Genomic DNA, 25,468 nt, shown 5'->3' with positions numbered 1-25,468 from the left:
TTCTGAGAACTTCTTATAGGTCATGCTGTTGATGGATGATAAAGAAATTTCTTGCCAGTGTATTTTCCGATTACATTTTTTTACTGCCAGGCCTTTTCATTTTCTTGTATAAATAAACATTTTTTTAAATTCACTGTAAAGCAATATCTGAGGAGCTAGTATCAAATGTCTCTTTGGTAGAAGAAGATTAAGCTGCTGTTATGGAAATAAACAGACTTAGCTGCTCATAGATGTCACTCTATCTAGGTAAATTGTTTTAACACCCTATGACAACTGTGAAGTTGTTTTAAAAATAAAGACATTTAGATATTGCACAGAGCCAGTCCTGTATGACCTTTAAATGAGACATAATAGTATCCTTCTTTGCCACCAGAGCCAATTCCCTATTAATAAAATGGGAATAATACTTTTTTTTTGGTGTCTCTATCATTCCTGTGCTTTGGAACTTACATCACCTCATCTGATGCATTTTTACTCTGCTACAAATCTGCAGCATCCTGAGTAGTACTAGTACACACAGAGTGTGTTTGTAGACCTGTGTGTATGTCAGCAGGCAGAGGTTTGTAAGAAAAATCCATCTTTCAACAATGTAACATGATAGAAAATTAACATTTACTCTCTAACTTTAGGTGCTCTTATGAATTAAGAGTGACAGTACATTTCCTTCTAGATTTAATAGTTCCAATAAGTAGTGCCTTGCTATTAGAAACATTTAATGAAGATTTTCATGGTCCCATAGTCATCAGGTTTTCATGCCATCAGGTAGAAGAAATGCTATCAGCTTAATGAGGAAACCTTAAAACTGAATGGCACTACCCATTTTATATCATCATTTTCACTAACAGAACTGTTAAGATTGAAAAGGCAAATTTAAGTGATCATCATCATTAGTGCTGTTTTATTCAGTTTTCTTTTTTGCTTGGTTAAGGGTTTTAATATATGTTCAGGCTGAAAATTCAGCTCAGTGCTGTTTTCACTTAATCTGAAAAAGAAGATGAGAAATATTTTTCTGCTAAATATTGATTTTTTTTTTGTTTTTAAAATCTGTCTCTGAGGCCACAATTAGCCTGACAATTTTCAATTTTTCCAGGGGAAACTTTTGAGTTCAGAAAGTTGCTGCTGAAGTGAAATTCCCAGTAGTGCATTGTTCTTTTTGACAAGAACTTGCAGCAGACATTGAGGATATAGATGAAAAAGAAATTGAGTGGGATGATGACGGATAGGAGAGGCTGAGATACACATGTAATAATTTGGTGTTTGTGATGTTTATTCTAATTGTGGCAATGCATGAAGAAATTGAATTAAAAATTGTGCAATGTGTTGGCGAGATTCTAATCTTTCATGTTTTATATTTAATAGAATTCCCAACATAACTATTTGATATACCTGTTTGGACAGTTTTATCTGCACATATGTGTTTTTCTTTGGAATTGTCCTGTTAAGCTGTTTGGGATTGTTCTATGTACAAAGTATAGTATTGGCATAGTCCCATCACCCACGGAACTACTGCAGTGCAATATAGTGAAATGGTTCCTTAAAAGCAGCAGCTTTAACTTTTCAGCCTCTGATTCTTTTTAGGAGACTTGAGAAAATAACTAAAAAATCAGGCTTATTCTTAGAACATTTTTGTTTGTTAGAGAAAGGACCACATCAATACTGCAAACATGTCCCTGTATGTCAAGAAAAAACGCATTAAAATACTGAGCCGGAAGAACCAGAGCTTTCTGCAGCAGAGAAAGTGCAATGCCTTGTTCCAGCTTTGGATTTCAGTTGAGATGCCAAATAAGCGGTAGATTTATTTGCAATTATTAGGATTACTTAAGCAACTGTTTGTCACTTTAGCATGCAGGAGACAGAATGTAGCATTTGGCTCAGTACAGTATAGCCAAAAAGGTGCTTGGGTGAATTCTGTTGCATGTTTACAGAACTTGGGAAAACTGTGCCAGATTGAATGAGGTGAGGGTAATAGCTGAGATGAAATAGAAAGCTGCTAAATAACTTTGGCAGTTCCTTAATGAAGGCATGCAAAACTGTTGGCTCATGGGAAGACATCTTTTAAATTTGGATTTCCTTGTTAAATATGGCCCTGAATTTAACCCAAACCAGATTCTGCTAACATGAAATTTCTATTAAAAGTAATACTCCCATAGCTCTACATCCAGTTAAATTGTAGGGAAGTGGCATTGTTAAGTAGTTTGGCTTGCAAATTAGGTTAGATTAGAAAGAGAGTGGTAGTAAAATTACAGAAACATTTCAGGTACAAGTAAACATTTAGTTAGTTAGTTAGTTAGTTAGTTAGTTAGTTAGTTAGTTAGTTAGTTAGTTAGTTAGTTATTGCAAAAATTGAAGACGTTTGAGAGCACTTATCTTTCTAGCTGCAAAATGAAATTGATCTGGAAACAAAAAGTGGTACTACTGTAACTAAACCATAAGCACAAAACATTCTCTGTTGAAATAACTATCAGCTTCCACACTCAGCTGGGAGATCCCAAGTACACATTCTTCTGGAATGCCCTTTAATTTAGGAGTCAGCAGTTTCAAAGTTAAGGGGTACAGATTTTTCTGCTTTTTAGTAGATCTCAAAAGAAGTAAAATTCTGACATCATCTTCCTTTTGGAGATGCATTTTCTTCTAATTATCTAGTTGCAGCTTTTTGAAAGATATCTTTTTTTCCTAGATGTTAAGTATAAGAGCCATTTTCTAGGTATAAAGTCAAGAAGTCTATGAAGTTGCCAGTTATTCCTTGCGGACAATGGTGAATGAAAATAATCTTCACTACGTAATTTCTCTTCCAGGAAAAGGACGTGAGTCCTGATAGCAGGCTGCTGAGGCGGGTGCGAGAAGCTGCTCTCCAGACTGAAAGTTTTTCTCCTTTTATACATACGAAGACTTCCTTTACTGACTTTTTTCTTGCTCTTGCCATTTGCAATACAGTTCTGGTTTCCACAACAACTGAGCCAAGACAAAGGGTAATCTTTAAACGCATGAGGCAAATGGATCATGCTTCCATTTAACAACGTAGTGTAGTGTCCAGTGAAAACTGAAGTGGTGAAAAATGGTTTGTTTGAGAGTTGTCCTCTAGTTCCTTTACATTTTCTGTAATATCTACTGCTTCACTGCCTGTATATCCCTTCCTAGCTTGTCTTTTTATGTTTATGAGTAGCTAAGGCTACCACAGGATTTGTACTTTTTCTTATAGATTTTGTATTATATATGCTGTTAGAAGTTTTTTGAACACACTGGTTTTTCTCTGATCTGCCAAACAATTAACAGAACTACAAGGACTTCATTACATCTTTGCTTCAGAGGTAGAGATGCAAATCACCATCAGTTTTGGATGCCATCTCACATATGGCTTCTCCATTGAGTCCTTCCACCACAGTCAAATGGCAGGAGAGGGGAAAAGTGGAAGTTTCCATTGTTATTACTGTCATTTAGATGCAGAAAAGTAGAGAGAGGTTTTAAGAAAGCTGTTGAAGTTTACATTTATTTCTTTTTAACCTTTATTTATTTCATATTTCTAGGTCACTATCCCACCACCAATAAAACCTGCAGGAATCACCCTGGAGAGAATTAATCAGATATTTCAAAGGCTAAAATTAGCAAGCCTTAGTCAGTCTTTTTCATCATCTCAGTCTAGTTCATGCCTTCGTGCCAGCCTCAGTGCAAAGAACACTGAGGAGCCTCTTGCTGTGCTGGAAAGTTGTGACAATGAAACCAACTGTTCTGCCAGCAGTAGAGGCCAGGAACTCCAGGACAAGGGCAGCACAGATATTGGTATTGCTTCTTTGGATGAAGTTTTTAGGCCTGTGACTAACCAGTCTCTGCCAACAGACTTTTGTTACGAGGCTGAGAGCCCAGATGAGGCAGCTCTTGTCTATGCTGCCCGGGCCTATGGCTTCATTCTTGTGTCCCGGACACCTGAACAGGTCACTGTGCAGCTGCCACAGGGCACACTTCTGACCTTTGATATCCTCTACACTTTGGGATTTGACTCAGTCCGGAAAAGGATGTCTGTAGTGGTGAGACACCCTTTAACCAAGGAGATTGTTGTCTACACAAAAGGTGCTGACTCTGTAATAATGGACCTGCTGGACAACTCTTCCGAAGGTAATTAGCCAGGGAGCTACTTCTGTTGTGTCTCCTAACAAGTTTGCAGTACTTTTTTCTGCATGAAATATTATATCTAGGTATTAGAAGTACAAAAAAAATGTGCTTTGTCTAGTATTAGGCTTGCAGATCAGAATGGATTTTGTTTAACCTCAGAAGTGCTTTATTTAAGGGTGTTTATTTAACCTCAGAAGTGCTTAGAATATGGAATGGGATAATAAAAATTCACTGATAATACTAACCCATGTGGATTGTGTACTCTTCAATAATACTGTCCTAAGGGCCTGACCATTGTTTTTCAGGTTGTCAGGAAGAGTGCTATAATATTAAAACTTAAATTACTTAAAAATTTAAAGTATAAAACAAAAACACAAGTAATGTTGTCTTAAAGGAAACAAGATTTTTCCCAATATTTCAACTTCTGCACAGCCAACACTTTTGAGCTTTTAAGGAAATTGATATTATAATCGAATACATTTTTCTCTAATGCCTACTTTTTTTTAATGTTAGGCTATTAGATTGAAAATTATCTGTGCTTAAAATACGGAATCTTTTCCTTGTGTTTCACAGGTGACATTAGCATAGAGAAGAGACTGAAAAGAATAAAAGAAAGAACACAGAAGCATCTGGACTACTATGCCCGTGATGGACTGCGAACTCTGTGCATAGCTAAGAAGGTGGGACAGCACCAGGTTCTGTAAATGTCAGTAGAACTACTAGAAAAATGTAGCAGTTATAATCCTGCTTCAGATAACCAGCCAGATATATAGCCCATCTTTTTGTCCCTCTACTTGCCTTGTCTGGAGTATTTTTTTTCTCTTTTTCTTCAATGTGACCAAATGGTGGATTTTTAGTCAGTCTTAAAACATTTATTTCTGTTTCTTTTATAGTAACTTTAGCTGACCTACTCTACAGTGTTTCCAAGCAAGAAACAAAGAGTCTGCAGAGCAGTCAACCTTTTTCTCTTTTGTTTGGCATTCAGCTTTCTCTCTCTAACTCAGGCTGAGGCCTGAGTTACTGTTATACTTTCATACAGAAGTTGTCAATGTGCAACAAATAGATCATATTCAAGCTCTGGAGAAATGTAGATCAGCCCTTAGAAATTGTGTGCTCTCAGCCAAGCAAGAATTGTGTGAGCAAGAATTTCTTTGTGTCATATTTTTGAGTCTCAGCTACTAGTTCTTGCAGTTTTCTCTTAGAAAAGTCTGTGTTATTTTAAAGATGACACAGTTCTTTACCAGTTTTGATAGGAGTTAAGTCTCTGTGATCCAGAATGTTGGCATTCCTCTCTTTATTTAAATTTCAAATAAGCGCTGTTTAAATTGTGTTATGCAGGTCTTGAATGAAGATGACTTTCAAAAATGGGCCAGTTTTCGTCAGGAGGCAGAAGCTGCGATTGACAACAGAGAGCAGCTGTTAATAGAGACAGCACAGCATCTGGAGACCAAATTCACCCTGCTGGGTAGCTAAAAATAGGAATTGTCATTGCATGAAGTATCATTTGCTCTCCTGTGATAATCTTGGCAATAAGACAGACAACAGCTTATAGTAATTTGTATCTAAAAGACTTCCTCTGTGGTTTGGAAATCTCCAAGCTAGGGAGATAAAATCCAATTACAGTGTTTATACAAGTTCTTACGCATTTTGGGCAGCAGTTCTTTAAGTTTGTTCTTTATGACTTTGATTTTTGGAGTTGTCTCAGTCTCATTTTTCTCTGACTACAATTTGTACCCATACTTTGTTGAATTTCTGCTATTGCAAGCAATAGTTTGCATTATGGCTTCTCATAATCTCCTCAGGGATTTGAAAAAATAGAGTAATAATGGTAAATACCATAAGCAGACCACAAAAGAGGTAGTGTAGATCTTGTCAGAATCTGTTACCTTTGCCAATTACTAAGGCTCTGTGTACTTTCATGCTTTTAATTATTTTAGTTTTCTAAAAAGTCTTTCCTTAGCCTAAATCAATATCTATCTTTAACGTACCACAGTTACAGCATCTTCAAATTGACCTCTAGTGGAAGGGATAAGGAGAATTGTAACATTTAGATGGTGATCTCCCAACATCATCAGGATGAGTGTTGGCATCTGCTTCTAAGTTTGTGCATGTTCAAAAAGAAAATGTACTGTACAGTTTCTTCTGCATTTGATGGCTGAAGCATCTGACTTGACAACAGGGACAGCATTCATTTAAACAGTCGAAGTTCATTTTTCTGGTTGCTTTGATGGGACTTAATGCAGTATTTTTAAAATGCATGTGGTGTGATTCCTTTGCCAGCACAATGTCATTTTGGATTATCAGGAAGAAATTAAATGCATTGTTCTTGCAATGAGCAAAATGAAGAGACAGAATTTGATTGTTGACACATTCAGACCTTAATCCAAATGCAAGTCATGTGCCTTCATGTTTATTTGTTGGACAAAATTTTGACTCAATTCTCAATATGTTCAGCACCGTGATTGGAAAGCAAAGAGCTTTTTTTAAACAAGAAAATAGCGACTTGATTTCAAAGAAAAAGAAAATTATTTCTCTTCTTTTCCTTTTTGCCCAGGAGCAACAGGGATTGAAGATCGCCTGCAAGATGGAGTACGTGACACTATTGTGTCTCTCCGAGAAGCTGGGATAAAAATTTGGATGTTGACAGGAGACAAACAGGAGACAGCAGTTAACATTGCATACTCCTGTAAACTTCTGAACCAAAGGGACACTGTCTTCACCATTAACACTGAAAATAAGGTGAGTAAAGAAAGACAAAATGCACAGAATTTGCTATCTCACCCTTTCTTTGTGTTTTGCAATTTTGCATTCCTTTGCTTTAGACATCACTCAACAAAGAACAGTCAAAAACCCCCAAACAGCATTAGGCCAGAAACTCTTTAGACAACACATAACAGGATTAATTGAAATATAAGACACTAATGAAGGGCTTCATTCAATTACAATACGCTTATGTTTCCAAATGAGAATATTGTTTTTTAAAATTACCTGAATTGCTAGGTATTACCTGAATTAGTATCTTTAAGAATAAATTAATATGCATTTTAAGTACCTAATTCCTTAATAACATGGATATCTGGATTTCCACCTTACAATGGAAATTTCAGTTTAACCTTTAGTGATATATTTTAGAAGAAATTTGGAAAGCGCTGTATGAGTCAGCCAAGAAAAAGTATGATGGTGTAGATTTAAGTAAATTCAGAACTTTCTAATTGTATGTTCCCTGGTAGGATTAGCCTTAACCAGAAATGTATTATCAAAAAATTTAATCCAGTATATCTTTGTTTAAGCAGAGGCCAGTTAAAAACATAGTCACTTCCTTGACATGTTGTGGTTGGAGTTTCTTGTTGAGGTAAAGCAGGTGAAGAAACAGGATGGTCTTTGCAAGGGTTTCACAGAGATGTTTAATTCAGCCACATGTGTGTACAGTCCCGGAGTTCAGAGGCAAAGGCATTGGTCTGGGGCTTTGGGTTAGGTACATGGGATGAGCAGGGCGGGGAAAGAAGTATCAGAGACTAATTACCAGGGGACATGGGGGTGTCACAAGGGTGGGGTTAGGGCATAGAGGCTAACAGGGAAACAGGGTGGGAGTGCCTTTCAAGATCTCCACACCATGGTGGCAAACACAGTTGCTGATGTGTTCAAAAATTCCCTCAGTTTCCATGGGCAACAAGAAGGTCAGACTGAGGCTGTAGGTAAAGGGAACATAGTCCAAAATAAGGATAATCACTTCTAAAGCAGGTCTGTCAGTTCTTGTGAGTCACTAAAGCACCGTGAGCAATTTGTAGTGCAGTCTATGGCTATTCCTGACATCTGAACAGAAGAGAGAAAATAGAGTCCTAACTTCCAAAGAGGGTAAATGCCATTATGGACAGTGAAAGTAAAAGGTTTTAGAAAAGCCAACTTGGCTTTTGCTGGATGTGGAGCAATATAAGCAACGTAGCAGGAAAATCATGCCTTGATATCAGAAAGTGAATTGGCCGTCTTTATGCACAGCCTCACACCTCATCCCTTCAGGCATCTGGGTGGAGCAGGTTGCCTAGTGGATGGATTATGAGGATACTATGTCCAGGCATTATGGTTAAACCAGATCCATTTGCTAAGGAAGGTCAGCCCTGACCGTTTCTAAACACAAAAAGTCCAAAATGCCATTTTGATGCCCTTTTTGCATTTTCTTGCTGATGAGAGACCTGGAAACCCTGAGGTGCCTTTAGAGCAGCTGCTGCCTTTTCCCTGCTCCTTTTTTTGCATCATCACTCATGACCCTCACTCAGCAGGAACAAGAGGCACAGTGAGTTCAGCTCTTCCAAGGGCTGACACGAGGCTGTGGAGGGCAGGCAGGGCTTCCTTGTGTGACCAGACGAGTCACTCATCTGGGTTGTCTCGACTTTTTTCCCCACAGAACCAGGGTTACCAATACAAGCTTGCTTTTCTCAATAAAGCTATTGTGAGGGTTAAGTAAATATTGTTAAAATATTTTCCTTATGGTAGGCAATTGCATGGAGTAGTGAAATGGCCTACTTTGTAACAGCTTTTTTCTGCAGCTAGTAGCTCTCCAAGCAAGAAAAAATCCTAAGCAAATATCTGGCTCTTTTAGTGTTGTGGAAATAGAGAAACACACAAAGATGATATGGAATCTGGCACAAAAAACATTCCAATGCGTAATATCACTTGAAACTCATATCTGCTTTAACAGGAAGCAGAATGAATACATTTGGGATGGAAATTAGAAGGTGGTTCCTGCCAGAGCGGAGATGCTACAGGCGGGACCACCCTGGCTCCGGAAATGCTGGCATGGGCACTTACCCACAGCAGCCTCTGTGGCCCTGGATCCAGAAACAACCTGCATACACATGAGGACTTGTGGGAATCCTCATGGTTCAGGGTCACTGGAGCTTCTCCACAATAAGATTTAGTTCCCTCACTTTCAAAATTATAAACCAACGACAAATTTCTGAAAGAGGCTCCCAATAGAAGCAGTGAGGAACACAAGTAATATATACAAAGCATTTAACCTGCTAATTGTGCCAAACTTATGTCTTGAAGTGGCATCAGAGTGAAGAGCCTCTCCTTACGCCTGAGGCCAGCAGATTATTCAAATACTGAAAATTAAATATCTTCCAAGAAGATGCAACATAATTAGGAAGCTTGGTAGATTTGTTTGAAAAGGTGAGCCAAGGCAAACCAGGAATTCCCACTATTGTTTCTAGTTTGTTCACAGAAAGCCGATGTTTCTTCAATATTTTTTAGGGGTTTTAAGTATGCAGGCTAGGTGCAGGTTTTTATTAGATGTCAGAGATTCGTTTGATTCCAGTACTTTTCACTTCAGTGTAATTTAAATCTTGCAAACACCTTACACATGTACCTTATGCTACATAAAGTGAAAATAACATTATTGAACTGAACCATCATTAAAGCAGGCAGAAAAAGGAGTGATTAGCTCCTCAGATATTCTAGGGCCATGCCACAGAAGGAGGACATTGAGTATTAAGAGGGAGCAAAATAACTTTGATGTCATTTTGGATTTTCTATGATAGTGATGGCCAATTTAGGACATCTGGATGAGAGAGGTAAGAGTTTTCCCCTTCAATCTGTTTCTGTCTAGTACCAAGTCAGTTCTAGGTGTTGGCATCTAAAAGGGGGATACTTGATCCAACATGAAGCAGATTTGCTAAGGACTTTGTGTTTGAGGCACAGTGCTGGAAAATATGAAGTTTTATTTCTGTTCCTAATTGTGACACATGCCTGATATGTGACAAGAAAAGGCCAAACTCTGAAAGTTAGTGGATAATTTTGAAAATCTGGACCTCTTGTTTTTCTTACCACAGTTTATATTTTGTGGAAGCCAATGCTGCAATATCTCACATCATTCATACCAGAACTGTATTTTTGATCTCCTTAAAAGAAGATATTTTCTTTTTGATTTCTGAACTCTCAACATAAATGCACCTATGCCTTTCTGATGTAAAGATTTTTGTATTTTCTTTTAGAATACTTTCTCACCTCAGTTAACTGGCTGATTAAATGTGCAGTCCTTTCACTGAGGGATTGGATGGTGTCATATTGAAATAATCTCCAATCAGATGAAACAGTGCGTTTTTCAGTAAATCTCCCCTAAAGTTTATCTGACAGGCTTAAACCCACTGGCATGATTATACAAACGTACATTTGGCAAGGCACTGTGCTGTAAAGGGAGATGGAGGTAACTATTTCTAGAACCATGTCTGTTTTCTCACAGGAAACTTGTGAATCTCTCTTGAATTTAACCCTGGAAGAGGTGAAGAAGAATTATGGGTACAACAAACCACAAAGGAAATTTTTTGACATCATCCCAACATCTTTCTCAGTCTCTGAGGCCCCCAGACCTGAGTTTGGGTTGGTGATTGACGGACAGACACTGAACATCATCTTCCAGGGAGGGCTGGAGGAGAAGTTCCTGGAGCTGACACAGCACTGCCACTCTGTGCTCTGCTGCCGCTCCACTCCTCTGCAGAAGAGCATGGTGGTCAAGCTCGTCCGGAGACAGCTTAAAGTGATGACCCTGTCCATAGGTACCTCCACTCTTGATTTCACAAGAGATAGGCTCTTTCTTTAAGAGAAATGTGTGGAATATATTGTATGGGGCAGTTTTTTTGTGCCTCAGATAGATGCAATAAGCAAACAGCATTGATTTATCTTTCCTGATCAACACTCATATAAAAGTCCCTCTTCAGCTTTCACAAAGCAAACCTGCCCCCCTTTAAACAAGATGAAGGCACTCCAAATTCAGAATCTCCCAGCAGTCCCTTTTATGCACATCAGTACAAACACATAAGTATTACCTCAAAAATGTCCTTGTTTTGCGCCTGGAAATCAATTAAGCTTAGTCACAATTTTATCTTTTCATAAAGCTCTTTTCCTGTCAGATTTTCCCATCTGGTGAAAACAGAATTATCTCCAGAGTAGTATTAAGCACTGACTTATTTGCCTTTTACCTCCAAATAATGTGAAATGCTTTGGGGGTTCCTCCACACTTTTGGTAAGTGATGCCACTAAAATCCTTGATGAATTGATTTAGATGACTCCAAACTAAAATACACCTCTGTGGACAAAACAGAAACAGAAGAGTCTATTGTATTTTTGAAATATTACTTTGCCCTGCAGTTCAAACTATAAGCTTTCAGCCTTCTGCTTCATTTACTTTACTAGCTAACCTAATTTACAGTTTATCTAATTTACAACCACAATTTCAAGCGGTAAGCATGGCTGTTCTTTCCCTAGAAATTTGGTTACATATTTAACATATTGCTATAAATTGAAATGCGCAAAGTAATTCTTGAAACTGGCTTGTTTACATTGTCACCTGCAATCAAATTTGTCACAGATTCAGAGAATTCAGTGAAATAGGGTGTTGCAAAGCATGTTCCTGAGCATATGGATTTGGCCATACAGAAACAAAAAATGATGGTGATGTAAATGGTATTGGGGTTGCTGTGTCACCACCCAGCCAGTCCCAATGGTGGATTTTGTCCTGGTCGAGCCAGGTCTCCTGGGAAGGAGAGATCAAGACCAGAGCCTTGATGTCATGCATCAGTACTCCTGATCAAGATGCATGGTAGTACAGAATATTTGAGATAATCAGCATAGCTGAGATTATTTCCTTCTTCTGATGGAGGCACTGTTTCTTGCACTGTTATTATTCCTTCCTGTCTTCCCATTCTAGGGGATGGTGCAAACGACGTAAGTATGATTCAAGCAGCTGATGTTGGAATTGGAATATCCGGCCAAGAAGGCATGCAGGTATCCTCTCAGTTTCTTTCCTCTTTTGTTTTTGAGGCTTAATAAGTTTCATAGTAGCCCTACACTCTCGTCATCTTAAAAATGCAAGTTGGTATCATAAATTAATATGCAGCTTGTAATTATGGGTCCAGCCAAAAAAGAGCATTTTGAGCCACAAATTATGAAGTGAGGACAAACCTGTGTTTGCTCATAAGAGTGGAAACTTAGCTGATGTCAACTCAGTGTTAGGTGAGCATCTGGTTTCTGAATCTCAGCTGCTGCATTTCCAGGTTTCTAGGCTTTGTGAATTCTCTTCCACTGTCTTCTGCCCTGAATCTTTTCCCGCATATCCCCCTTTCTTATTCTCCTTAAATGGAGGGTTCTGCAGAGATAGAAAGTTCCAACTACATTCTTGAAGGTTAGTTTGTTGGTTTGTTTCTTCTATAATATTCAATAGTAGGAAATTATTTCAATGTCTAAGTTCAAATTTCATTGAATAGCATGTGAAAAGGATGTATTGTAAATGACCTACTATTCCTTTTCCCAAAGGCTGTGATGGCCAGTGACTTTGCAATAACCCGATTTAAGCATCTCAAAAAGCTCCTTCTTGTCCATGGACATTGGTGCTATGCTCGCCTGGCAAAGATGGTGATTTACTTTTTCTACAAAAATGTGGTAAGATGATTCAAATTACGAAGTTTTCATCCTCGCAAAGGTTAATTCCAGGTCTGGAGGTTTTCTTGGTTGTTTGTTTTTGGTTTTTACAGGTTATACTCTTACATTTTATGTAGCTACAATTCTTGTTTCTTCACTTCGCAAATTTATAGTATGACACTTCCTTCTTAGCAAGGTGCTGCATAGAGCATTGAGGAAAATACAGGCTCTAAATATATTTTGAAATAGCATTATTACAAAGGGAAAAAGGACTCGAAGCTTAGTAACTGTATGTGGTAGCACAAGAAACTTTATTAATAATATCCATGAGCCTCAAAATAAAATTTGCATAAGGGAGATCAGATTACTAGCACTCAAATGTAGATGAGTGTGCACTAAGAATTGCCTACCTGTGAAACCTGTGAAACCTGTGAAACCTCTGAATTTTTATAGGAACCACTTGCAAGTAATGATACAGTCATATCTGTCATTTTTTTAAAAAAATTTAATACATATGCAAATGAGCTATGTGTTGAAGTATGATACAAAGTGGAAAAAAATGAAGTAATTCAGTTTCTACAAGACTGGGCAAACAAGTCTATTTGACATGAACTAGACTGAGCATAAAAGGCTTTTTATTTAGAATTCAAAGTATCTGTTTTTTGTGGAGTTTTTAATAATTTTTAATAATTAAAATAATTAATCCAGGATTACTTCTTATCATTGTTAAAATTTGTAGTGGGAATGAACTCTTCCTTTTTTTTGACTGGACATCCTTTTAGAGTTCAAAGGCTATTTATTTGCACTGTGAAATAAATTCTCCAGACTAGGACCCTGCTGTTCTTTAATCTCCCCTGTAGCATTAGGGAGCAGCATGCCTTTGATTCCATCTGGACAACTAGATTCTGAAAGAATTCTAAAATCTGGTGCTTAGGCCTGTGAACAGTTTACTTAATTATTCTCTGATATGTTCTTTAAAAACCATAATGGCTTTTAAAAAGCTGTATCACAGTGGATCCTTAAATTATATTGCTTTATGGAATGAAGTGCAGTGCCTTTAACCAAAATCCAATCCTCTTAGGAGACTCTTAATAACCAGTGTCTTACTTAAATGTCACAGGTGGAACTATGTGTTTGTATTTGCTTCTCCCTAGTGCTATGTCAACCTGCTCTTCTGGTATCAGTTCTTCTGTGGATTCTCAGGCAGCACCATGGTAGATTACTGGCAGATGATTTTTTTCAATCTCTTCTTCACCTCTGTGCCTCCTCTTCTCTTTGGAGCCCTTGATAAAGATGTTTCTGCAGAAACACTCCTACGTCTGCCTGAGCTGTACAAGAATGGACAAAATTCAGAGGTGCGTCATGATGGCTGAAATAACCACCTGATAATCCAAAGGACCACAGTTTTTTTGTTTAGAAATGAGGGAAGGAAGAAAAGAGTTTAGACTGACCTGCAACGTTGAAACAACAGGAGCCCAATCTTCTGTCTCTTCAGTATTGCATTCTGGTCCATGGGAGCTGTGATACCATAGGTCACTAGATAAGTATAAATATGACAAATTAAAATGGCACAAAATAAGTATTTCTTTAGAAGAAAGGATTTTTTGACCAACTTTATAACTCTAGATATAGCTTGGATAAAGAATTTGAGGAATAAGATCCCTTGTGAAGGAATGCAACATTGGCAAAATTCAGCTCTTAAGACTCTTAGTTGACTAGGTAGTATTCCTCAGGTCTCTCTGTACTTAACACAGATAAAATGCCTATTTAGAGATAAGCCTTTGGTTTAATCAGCTGCTCAGGAGGCATTTACTCATGGAAGGAGACCAGTTAGCAATAATTAGTAGTCTGAATGGAAGAAAAGCAGACAGCAATTATGTTTGCAGGACAGGCTAGAGCTGTATATCCCATCATATTGACTGTTATCTATAAACTCCTGCAGATATACAACTTGTCAACTTTTATTATTACAATGTTGGATGCCTTCTATCAAAGCCTCGTCTGCTTCTTTGTCCCCTATTTGGTAAGTAACAGGCTTATTCATATTCTCACTCTCCTGTCCTCCTTAGAAGTTCTGAATAGTCAGGGCTCACCACAGCCTCTCTGCTTGTTTTGTAGATGTACAAAGACTCTGACATAGACGTGTTTTCCTTTGGAAACCCCATCAACACCGTCTCCCTCCTGACCATTCTCTTGCACCTGGCTCTAGAAATGAAAACATGGGTACGTGCTTGACCTGTCCTGTTCACAGCACTGTTTTTTGTGAATGTTGCATCTTCTGTAGGCATAGAATTCTCTTTCAGAGTCATTTGCCTGAATTCTGGGTCACAAAAAGTAAGTAAACAGGTACACTAAGATTTCACAAAGTGCCAGAATTTGTTATCAACCCCAGGTTAATACCTTCATGTCCACAGTGACAGAATTTGTTTCTACCATGCCTTTGGACAGGACAGTACAAAAATCTTTGCATACCTCAATATATGAGGAAGTGTTACTTGGAGAACGGTATTCACTGCTGTTTTCTAAATTCATTTCTGGCTATTTCTCCTACTGCAGATTTCAGCAAAATGCTCTGTTAGATGCATTATTTTCAGCTGTCTTTGTCTCCTCTTGTCTTACACCCAATCAGGGTCTCACAGGCATCACTTGTGCTTGCAGACCGTGCTGCAGCTGGTGACCATGATCTTCAGTGTGGCTTTATACATCATCTTCTCCGTAATCTACAGCGCTGCCTGCCTGGTTTGCAACCCTCCCACCAACCCTTACTGGATTATGGAGAGACAGCTCAAAGACCCCGTCTTCTATTTACTGTGCCTTATTACCCCTGTCATTGCTCTCTTACCAAGGTTTGAATGTTTTCCTCTCAGTTTTCCTTTTGTGGGTTTGTAAACATGTGAGTGAAGAAACAATAACAATGTGTACAGATATGTAATGTGTCAGACACGTGCTGCATAGGGATAATTGATCAGCATAGAAGTTAGATGCCTGAGTTCAACCTTCCAGTTCATGAATTATTCATTTATTCAGTTATATAACCCCAAAATCAGTCACTATATATCTTTTACTTTTCCCATCAGGAAAACTCATGGTTAAGATCCTTGCTGCCTCAGCAGGTTACTGAGGTTAAGAGTTATATATTCATATCTTCAAATCTGGAAAATTGCTGTTCCTTCGTTTAGGTACCCTAGATTATTTTCTGCACAGTCCTTCATCTGCAGAATATCCAGGACCTGTTTCTATTACAACCAAGTTGTGCCAGCAGATCACAGCAGAGATGAAACCACCCTTTAGCTAAAATGCACTAATTTTAAGTTCCATTCCATGGTCCATTGCACTGTGCTGCCTGCCCCCTATCTCATCACTTGGTGTCTTGAAATTCTGGTTTCCTTCTAACAGGTTTTTTAAAAATAATTGCTCTCCTGGGTTCTTCCCCTCAGTACTGCCTTTTGTTTGAGCTACAGCACTCAGGGGGAGGCTTGGCCTGTGCCCTGCCTGCTCCAGGCTTTCCCTGGAGCACCATCTAGCAGTGCTTTGCACATCTGCATCTCAAAACTGCCTCTGCACTATGTTTTGGGACACAAACTACACAGCATTAAGTACAAAAGCCCTCAAGTCTGAGAAGAAGAAAGGGGTTTGAATTTCATGTTTATTCATTGGCAAGAGAAGAGGCACTGTGTTTCTTGGAGTTTTCTGCATATGAACATGATTATTTCCTTATCTGTGGAGGGCAGACTGTGCTCTGCCCGGACACCTGCAGAGACCCAAGAGGTAACTGTGTCTCACACCCTGCAGAGACCCAACAGGAAATTGGGCTTGATACCCTGCAGGGCTGTGAGAAGGGCAGGAGCAAGTGAGAGCAGTTTACAGGACGGGAGGCATGGTTTCTCATCCCTTCTCTGTCTTCCTGTCTGGTTTACCTGGAACTTGCACAAAAGATACAGAAAACAAGCTGAGGGGAAAGACACAGAACATTGTGATACACAGCAAATCTTGGGCTCTCCCATGCTCTTAACTTCCTGACCAGATCTGAGATTCTGTTGGGATAGACCAGCCTGAGCACAGGCACAGCAGATTAATTTTATCCACTCCGGCTTGTGCAAGCCCATGAAATCGATTGCCTTAAAAAAAGCCCTTTCTGTACTGAGTGTCCCTTGTTAGCCTTTTTAATCTTTTAATTCTTGTTTATATATACATTAAGCAGCAGGATGGATAGCACCTTTCTAAATGCAATTTCACAGAGTATCCATGTTTGTTTTAAAATACATGTTGAAGCCACCTATGTAAAGGTCAAATCCAAACAAAAAGATGCTTTGAAAGAGACTGATTTTCACACAAAGCTGACATGACATGGGGAGAGGATGTACGCTGTCTCCAGCTCACAATATTTAGTTACGTAAGTTCTCTGTCCTGCAAAGGGCAGGTAGGACACTTTTGTTGCTGCTTTCTGAAAAAATCCAAAAGCTGAGGTTTTTAACTTCTGGTTTTCTCCTATCTAGCAAATTAAGAGCTCTTCTTTAGCCTGTTTTAGCAGTATAATTACAGCTTCCATATTTTCAAATATTGTATCTCTTGAGATTTTTTTTCTATTTTTCTTCACTGTTCAGCAAACAAGTACCTATAAATACTAAAAAAAAAGATTGTATATTCATATAGTTGACTCTATACAGCTCAAGCTAAATATATAGTAATATGCTCTGTTGAGATCCAGGAGTCAGCTTTCATCTGCCAAGTATAAGGTGTCTACCAGATGTCTGTAGAGCAATGGAAAACTAGTATCTGTATTTGTGATATGTGATGTTGATTATGGAATAAGCCCACCGGTAAAAAAATCCATTCCCTTCCTCCTTCATCAGGTTCTTTATTTTTTCTCTACGAGGAACCTTTGGAGCATCTCTTATTCTGAAAGCACAGCAAGTAGATAAACTTCCTAAGGGGCAGCAGGATCTTGAAATCCAGAAACTAAGATCAAGGAAAGAAGCTAGTTCTGGTGCACCTGTGGCATCACCTGCATCTAATGATGACCTTCACCAAAGCATCAACCACTTATGTGTGTCACCGTTTCTACATCCAGCAGCAGCCCTATCTCACAGGGACACAGAAAATCACAGAGTTTCTGCCTCTGATATTCTCGGGAGAAAGACACGTGAGGAAGGCTATTACTTCTTTAATAGGTGGGCAGAGGAAGAATCTGCTGCTACTGATTTTTCAGCAGAGCATTCCTCTGGCCATCATCCCCTTGTACCCAGCAGGGAAACAGCTCCTGGGCAGGATGGTGGCAATCTGACTAAAGATTATCCCAACAACTTTAACTATGGAAGCCACCAGCGGTCATTGAGTTCAGCGACACTCTGAAGAAACATTCAGAAATGGAACCCACAGCCCATGTGGAGAAGGACTCAACAGGGAAAATAAAAATGTTTATGCTTAAGCATTGTGCTCACTAAAAATGGAGAGAGAGGTGACTGGAGTAGTGCAATAGCAACTCCAATATGCAACATTCACTGAATGCATCATTGTCTGGGTTATCATTACATGGCTTTTTGATTTTCTCAGTTTGGTCATGTTACAAGAACATTACATGAGCATCATGCAGTTGCTGAGAATTGCACAATTACTTTCTTTCAACAAACATTTTCATATCATATTAATAGGGACTACTAGTTTCAATGTTGTTGTTGATATTACGCTGTTGAGTTAATAGAGAATCCATTTTTTATTAAACCAAGTCTTAAAGCAATGCATCCCACTCTAGATTTTTACTATCAAAATCTTATAAAGAGCTCAGTAACTTAAAAATTATCATTCTGCATGAAAAATTATTATCTGCAGATACTAAAGGTACTTGCAGAATAACAACAATGGACAGACATTAGATAATGTTCCAGGTTTTAATATATGTACTTTATGCATGCAACATTATCAGCTCTACAGCCTGTTTTCCCTGAAGAGTAAGCTTAGGATTTTTATGCAGATAGTGGTTTGACCTGATATTGTTAAGAAGAGGATAAATGAGCTTATGAAGATGAAGAATACAAATACTGAACTATGTGAACTGCCAAGACAACTTGGTGGTAAGTGGAGTCTACTTCTTCATACCTACAAAAGTAGACATATATAACAAGTTACATTCAAGGACTTATGTCCTAGAATTCTAAAGCTGTCCCTGATTTTTCCTCTAGAAATTCAGTTTCTTATTTCAATAACCTATATTATGTGGTGCTGCTGCTTTCAATCAAGTATGAATCATGCTCCTCCACACAGTTGGTCGCATTCATCAGTTGATGGATCTCAATGATGGAGATTTTGACAAGCCATATATGAAGGTTGCTAATCACATTGCAGTAAGTATATGGTGTAAAATGACCAAAATATGCATAATATGTTAACCCTTTTGGTATCTTAGGGCACAAATATGCAGAAGAAAACGGTAAGATGTCACCATCATAACTACTCATTGCAATGCAATGAAAGGTGACTTTGGTATTTCTTATTGAAATGTTGACTAGGAAGACCGTTTCCCAAGCTTTTCTTTACAATGTGGAGTGAAATCTTGCCTAGTTTAAAATTCAAACCATCTGTACTTTTGTAAATCTACCACTGGTTCTGATTTAATAGGTTTTTAGCCTTTTTTTATATATGCTGCGACATACGATGTAAGACAATTTGTGATCTTTCTAATAACCTATTTAGCAAATGCTAATTTAACTTCTGTATGTTATAATAATTGCTGTAGCTAGAGTCTTCAAGTTCGTACCTTAAAACAACTCAGGCAAAACTGAGTAGCATATCTCCCACTGGGATTTCTGGTAGCCAGAGCAAGATCCTATGTAAGAACTCCTTTTGTTAGATTATTAATTGTCAGCAGTTAAACAATTCAGTAAGGTTTTTTTTTGCTTGAAGAACAAAATGAAAGAAATTAGATATAGATGAAATTACTGTTATTGGAGAGTGAGATTGCTCAAATGTTTGCTCACTAGCTGGGAATGAACCTGGGGCAACAAGACTAAAGATAAATTCTTTACCATTTGCAGCTTTTTTTTACATTAAATGGTCCATTTCCTTTGAACTTAAAGAAAATGTCAATTCCTTAATATGTGAAGTGTTACGTAGAAATAAGTGTGATAAGATCATGCCTTGCTCTGTTGTTGAGAGGACAAAAATAGACGTGAAGGAATGCTTTTCCTACTGTCACCCATGAGTAGCAAACTCACGTTTCCGGAGGCCGTTCCTCTGCATAGTAGGAACGCTTATCAGAAGAACTAGATTGCAAATGTATCTGAATGTGCAAGGGGTTAGACAGGTTGTTTAGCCAAGTCTGGAAGACTTCAGGGATTGAATGTAAATTGTATGCCTCTCCTGAATTGAAAGCCAGGAATTAATCTCATGTTTTCTCATCAGTCTCTGCAAAATGGTTCTACCATGCATTTTGCCCTGGCTTAGGATCAGAAATAGCATAGAGGGGAGGATCCCTTTAAGAAAGGGAGAAAAAACAGGATTAAATAGGAACTCCAACAAAATAACCCCTAAAAGCTATTTAGTAATGTATTTCCTGCTGTATCTGGGAATATAAGAAGTGGAAGAGTCCTTTTCTAAGTAGTTTATAGGCTGTAACCAAAAATAGTTATGTCGGTTAAAAGAAAGAAATAATCCAATTTTGCATGGATGTGTTAAATAATTCTGTAGCTAAACATACAAACTGATAATTCTATTGTGTGGTAGATTACCACAAATGGTCCAATGGATGAATTTATCTGGAGAGTTTGCGACATAGAGGAAAACCACCCCTTCATTTTCCTTGATCTTGAGGAGAGAGAAAGCTGAAATAAACAGAAACTAATCTCCCCTTTCTATATCTCATCTCCTGGGTGACAGTGCTGCTAGCTGTTCTCCAAAGCAGACGCTGCCTCAGTTCTGGCTCCATATTAACTGCAGAACAATATGATCTTCCTTCTGCTCCTGGCTATGCACTTACCATGAACTGTCTCATGTTAAAAAAAATGTCAAATAGGCACTTATTTCCCTTTGATCATGAGGTAAATTAGCTGACGCTATCCAACCTTTGGGAATGTAAGATCAAGAGAAAACCTTTATTTTTGAGTGAAAACAAACCTACAGCAAGACAGACATTCTCCTAAGGAATTTCCTTGGACGTAGGGAAGTGTATTTACTAAATGGGTTATTTAGACCTAACTGGATTTCCAAGGTAGCTTTATTTCCTTCAAGACATATTTAATAATACTGTCAAGGTCCATGTTCCATTAATTCTAATGTGAATGCTTCATAACAGAATAGGTGTCTCATTTTTAATGTATCCTCTGGTGATATTCACTATTTCATATGCTTGGACAATAGAATATTAAAATTAATAGAGATATGTGTGAAAAAATACTGCATTCTTTTTATTCTTGTCTATGATGTTATTTTAATGATACTACATATGGCACAGTGCTTGGAGCTATACAAAGCTTTACCTACATGAAAAAGAAGAGGTGGTATCTCACACAGAGGTGAGCAAGAACTGACCTGCCCAGTCTGTTAGCTAATAGATGCAATCTCCTGCTTCTTGCAATGGTCAATGAAGAGCCATCCCTTGTCTTCTCAAAACAGGCAAATTCTAGGCTCTTTTAACACAAGATGCAGGAAGTGCAAGCATGTATACACTTTTTTCATGTCTTTCTCAATACAGCCAGTTGGAAATGTCTCTGACAGTTATTGCTGATTATCTGCTGCAAGTCAGAAATAACTGTGCAGTGTAAAACCCAGAACTATTCAGATGTGAGAGAGGAAGGATTCAGTTTGTTCTCTTTCCTTACGTGTCTCACATGTCTCCGTGGATATTGGTTCTCTACTGAAGCACAGTGAACTTTTCCCGAAGATGAATTGCATATACTTTCCGACTTTGTTGGCTGATGCTGCAATGTTTAATTCATTTGTTTGGTTGTAGTTTGAGGTGCTGTGTCTGAGCTATTAGCGTAGGGGTAAGGTGACTGCAGGCACAATGTGGCATGGTTAGATACTTGTAAGCAGCACTGATGAGTAAAAATATAAACGTGGAGACAAAAGGCTCTTGAAGATAATGATCACAGAGGGTGAGATTTAAAGAGATGACCAAATAATACTGAAGAGCTATAAAGTACTTTTGACATTGCCAGTGACTGGAACTTGCTGCAATTATCAGTATATGAGATAACTGCAACCAGAACCTGCTATCTCGCTCTTGAGTGTAACACCAGTTTATGCTTATTTACATGAAAATGATTGAGACAGAATAGAGCCTGAATCATTATTTTTCAAAAAACATCTGAGGATCTGTTGTCTGAAGGCATAGAAGGCAACGGTTATTCTCCCACATTCCCAGTGCAGCTACTGAAGTATGCATCCACGTCCAGCCGTACTTCCCATGTTAGTGCCCAGAGAACTAGTGCTTATTGAGTTCTCCAGCAGGAGAGCAGAGCTCTATAAATTATTAACATAAATGACACAAGGGTCAAGTTATGGCTCAGAGAGACTAAATTTTGACCTTCACAGAACCTATGTCATGCTGCTGTTTTCTTGTACCCATTACTGTACAACATCATAAAGCTGAGACAAAATTTTAATGGAACTGGGAGAGGAAGCAGTAAAAATATTTCCAATAATTAGATAATACAATGGAAGAAGAGATGGTTTGTGCCATTTGTATGCTTGTATTCCTCCATTTTACTAACATTTTTCTATTTAACCTCAAACAGATCATAACTTCTAGACATTTCTTGGTTTTAAAAGGATAAACAGAAATCAATAGAGTGCAGGCACATCAGTCGAGCTCATTTGAAATCAGCTGGCTTCCACTGGAGTTTTATTAGTGTCTATCTTGTTTTGTTGATACTTTAATTCTGAGGATTTTTGCCAGGAAAGACAAATAAGCACAAGCTCTTTCACAATGTTTAGGCAGCTCGTGGCCAGTAATTTCATTGTCTAAGTCAAGATCTGAAGAGCAGAGGAGACTCTTCATCCTGTTCCTGTGTACATGGGATGGAATGGGAGGTGGAGTATCAGTATCAAGACCAAGAGTGCATTGTAATGATAAAGGAAGTACATGAACATCCAAGACTTTCTAGTGTTTTCCAAACAAATTCTTCAACTGCTTTCCATCATTGTTCAGATGTCATTAAGGGCTTTAAGTGTCCATCTAACATGCTTTATGAGTAGAACAAGTTAAGTGCACATTCATGCATGTTCTTGGTTAAGTGCAGAGGACTGTGAAGAATGGCCACACTCTTGCAGTAGCTTAAATGAACATGGTTTTAATCATGTTTTTAGAGGAGGTAATGCTGTAAAGATTCAAATTGTATCTCTGAAAAAATTTTAAACATATATATACTGGAAATCTGTTCTTAAGATCCTTTGGTCAATTTCATAGTCTTCAATATCATGGTAGGAAGGGAATATAGTACACAGACATCAAAGAGACAATTGTGCTTGAAGCTAGTAGTTCTTAGATAAAAAAACCCAAAGTTAAAATTTAGAGCCAATAGGAGCCCAACTCTCCAACGCTCTTCAATAATGCAGTACAAGCACTGCACCAAATAAACATTTTCCGTCCCTAATACTTGATTTTGAAGGCAGGTTATTTAAAAGGAATGTTCTGGCACCACACGTGGATTTGACTTGCATTCTTTAAAATTTAAAATTATTTGCAGTTTCTTGAGATTACTTAATTTGTTATTTGTGATATGTTTTCACAGATACAAACAACAGCCCAGTGTCTCAGGGGAGAAAGACAATCCATGCCACCTATTTGTCTATTCAAGTCTTTATTAACAAGAAAACCAAACTCAAACCCTGTGAGAAAGGAGATTAGCCTTACAGTGGAGCATGCTTGAGGAGAACCTGCTTACTGGAGTTTTGAAGATTGTCTATCATCAAAATAAAGTTTTTCTTTACCTCTAGTTTGTAGAAAATATCACAGTAATGGTAGGGATCTGAAACAAGCTCATATGCTGTGATAAATGACAAGACATCCATGGTGTTCAAAGCATTATCGGAATCAATTTCATACCTCATCTGTTATTGTAAGCATAAAACATGCAAATGTTCCCCACTGCTGTAAATGTCAGCATGCTGGGGGAAAATGCTTTGATTTTCTATCAGCAAGCAATATTAAATTGTATAGTGTTTAATCATGCTTGGTGAGAGTGATGAACTTTAAGGAATGAGTTTCCTTCCACTCACTCCATCTTCAGTTCTAAAAATCATTTATAAAATCCTGAAAATAACTTTCTCAGCCTGGAGGTTTTCTGATGTTTCAAGGCTGATGGTAGAACACTAAAATGCAAACCATTTCAACAAAAACATTACTTTGATTGAGGAAATCAGGTATTTGAGCATATAATTTGCAAATAAACTTTGAAAATCAGACCTCTGATTTTCTGGCTCCTCTAGGCAGTGAAATTTTCTGCATTTGTAGAAGAGTCTACATTATCTGGTAGGACACAGCCTAAAAACTGTTGATTTCTAAATAAAGTACTTGTGTTCACCTGGCCAGAATGTAAGTGGTTGGAAGGTAGGAGTGCTCCATTGGGGTAACTGAAGGTCTGGGGTTTTATATGTGTGGAGAATCTCACCTACATTCCCCACCTGCTCATTCCAGAAGGAAAGGTGAAGGTAAAGGCATGAAGGAGACTTGTACAGGGGTTAAAAATATAAAATTTCAAATGACAAAGACCTAGTGGAAGATAATACTGGTAGTACCTTAGCAACCTTAGAAACTTCAGGAAAAGCTATATAGGAAAATCAGCTATAGCCCAGCCTCTCTCTGGTTTACATTTGTTTTCTGTTTCTGAAACTTGATTTTTAGTCACAGTATTTGAAAATATTTTTTATTGGAGGATTAATCATCTTTGGTTTCTAATGAGGGAAGATACATTTTTATATTTGGTTCAGTAATTACTGATATATTAGAGGAATTTCATTAGCATGCCTGCCTTGAGGGCAGATTAGAAGAGACAGTGGTGAGAGGAGGGGTTGGTGGAGTGCTGGATAGAAAACCCTGTGCCCTGTAGGGTCAGTGGTAAAGCCTCTGGTCTTTCAATGGCACAGAGACAGGGCTTGCATGTCGTGAGAATCAGGAAAGTTTTCTTTGTGATATCTTCACCCTTTTTTCTGATTACTATGGTTTCCATCACTGTAACTACAGTCCAGATCTTTGGGATTTCTGTGTAACCCCAATATATAGAAAATGACAGGGTTTTTTTCTTTAATCATGTGAAATAAAGATATTTGTTTCATAGCAGTCAAGAGGCTTATGGCAAAAGTTTTATCACAATGTAGAATTAATATGACATCAGTCTGTTTTTAAAACATCACCTTTCCATGCAGTGCTTTTGGTATAAAAATGCAGAAGTCTTGAAGGAAAATGGAATTTGCAGAGTTAGTCAAATATTAGAATAATTTATGCACGTAAATGTCAGTACATTAAAGATTCATGTTCATTTTGTTGCTCTTTGATTGTAGGAGTTTCAGCACCTATTGAATGCTATTATTTATATCATTAACCTTCATTATAACAACCACAAACATCAAAATTTGAAAACTGTTTCATTAAAAGCATGTCCTTAAATATGTTCTGTTTGTTACATATAATAATGTTTTATTCTCATACTGGAAAGTTACAATTACCTAAGGAAAAGTGAAAAATACATTAAAGTGAAAACTAGTTTTGTTCAATAAACAGTAGATATCCGTAGTCATTTTGTGGACAAACTTCTGGTTTGCAATTTATTCAGATCTACTTGCTGTTAAGTGATAAATGGCAATCTTCCTAAAGATTGACAAGAAATAGGAAATTATCCAGAATCCCCTAAATGCTCACCTTCAAAAAATGCAGTCTGCTTAATAGTCTTTATCTTGCTCTAATCAATACTCTGTCACAATTGTAAAGATTTTTTCAGCTCACAAAAGGCAAGCA

The 25,468-nt window shown here is 37.9% G+C and overlaps 1 protein-coding gene and 1 long non-coding RNA gene across 3 annotated transcripts in view; one reads left to right on the top strand and one right to left on the bottom strand.

Annotated features, from left to right (window-relative positions):
• Nucleotides 1-18,410, top strand: part of ATP10B (ATPase phospholipid transporting 10B (putative)) — a 53,383-nt gene extending 34,973 nt beyond the window's left edge. The window contains exons 9-21 of the mRNA XM_014877327.2: nt 2,796-2,969; nt 3,525-4,110; nt 4,681-4,787; nt 5,446-5,572; nt 6,662-6,846; nt 10,346-10,658; nt 11,810-11,886; nt 12,415-12,540; nt 13,674-13,874; nt 14,462-14,542; nt 14,638-14,742; nt 15,178-15,365; nt 17,373-18,410. Of these exons, the coding sequence (XP_014732813.1) occupies nt 2,796-2,969; nt 3,525-4,110; nt 4,681-4,787; nt 5,446-5,572; nt 6,662-6,846; nt 10,346-10,658; nt 11,810-11,886; nt 12,415-12,540; nt 13,674-13,874; nt 14,462-14,542; nt 14,638-14,742; nt 15,178-15,365; nt 17,373-17,871 (2,769 nt within the window). The 3' untranslated portion in view covers nt 17,872-18,410. The remainder of the gene's footprint in view (nt 1-2,795; nt 2,970-3,524; nt 4,111-4,680; nt 4,788-5,445; nt 5,573-6,661; nt 6,847-10,345; nt 10,659-11,809; nt 11,887-12,414; nt 12,541-13,673; nt 13,875-14,461; nt 14,543-14,637; nt 14,743-15,177; nt 15,366-17,372) is intronic.
• LOC148221995 (uncharacterized) overlaps nt 12,812-25,468 on the bottom strand; it is a 90,330-nt gene continuing 77,673 nt past the window's right edge. For both annotated transcript variants that reach the window (XR_015807014.1, XR_015807015.1), the window contains 2 exons: nt 13,971-14,055; nt 12,812-13,847 (listed from right to left, as the gene is read on the bottom strand). This is a non-coding gene — a long non-coding RNA (uncharacterized LOC148221995). The remainder of the gene's footprint in view (nt 13,848-13,970; nt 14,056-25,468) is intronic.

This window comes from Sturnus vulgaris, chromosome 15 (assembly GCF_052056855.1).
Source record: "Sturnus vulgaris isolate bStuVul1 chromosome 15, bStuVul1.hap1, whole genome shotgun sequence".
NCBI lineage: Eukaryota > Metazoa > Chordata > Aves > Passeriformes > Sturnidae > Sturnus > Sturnus vulgaris.
This window is presented reverse-complemented; position numbering and strand designations above follow the sequence as displayed.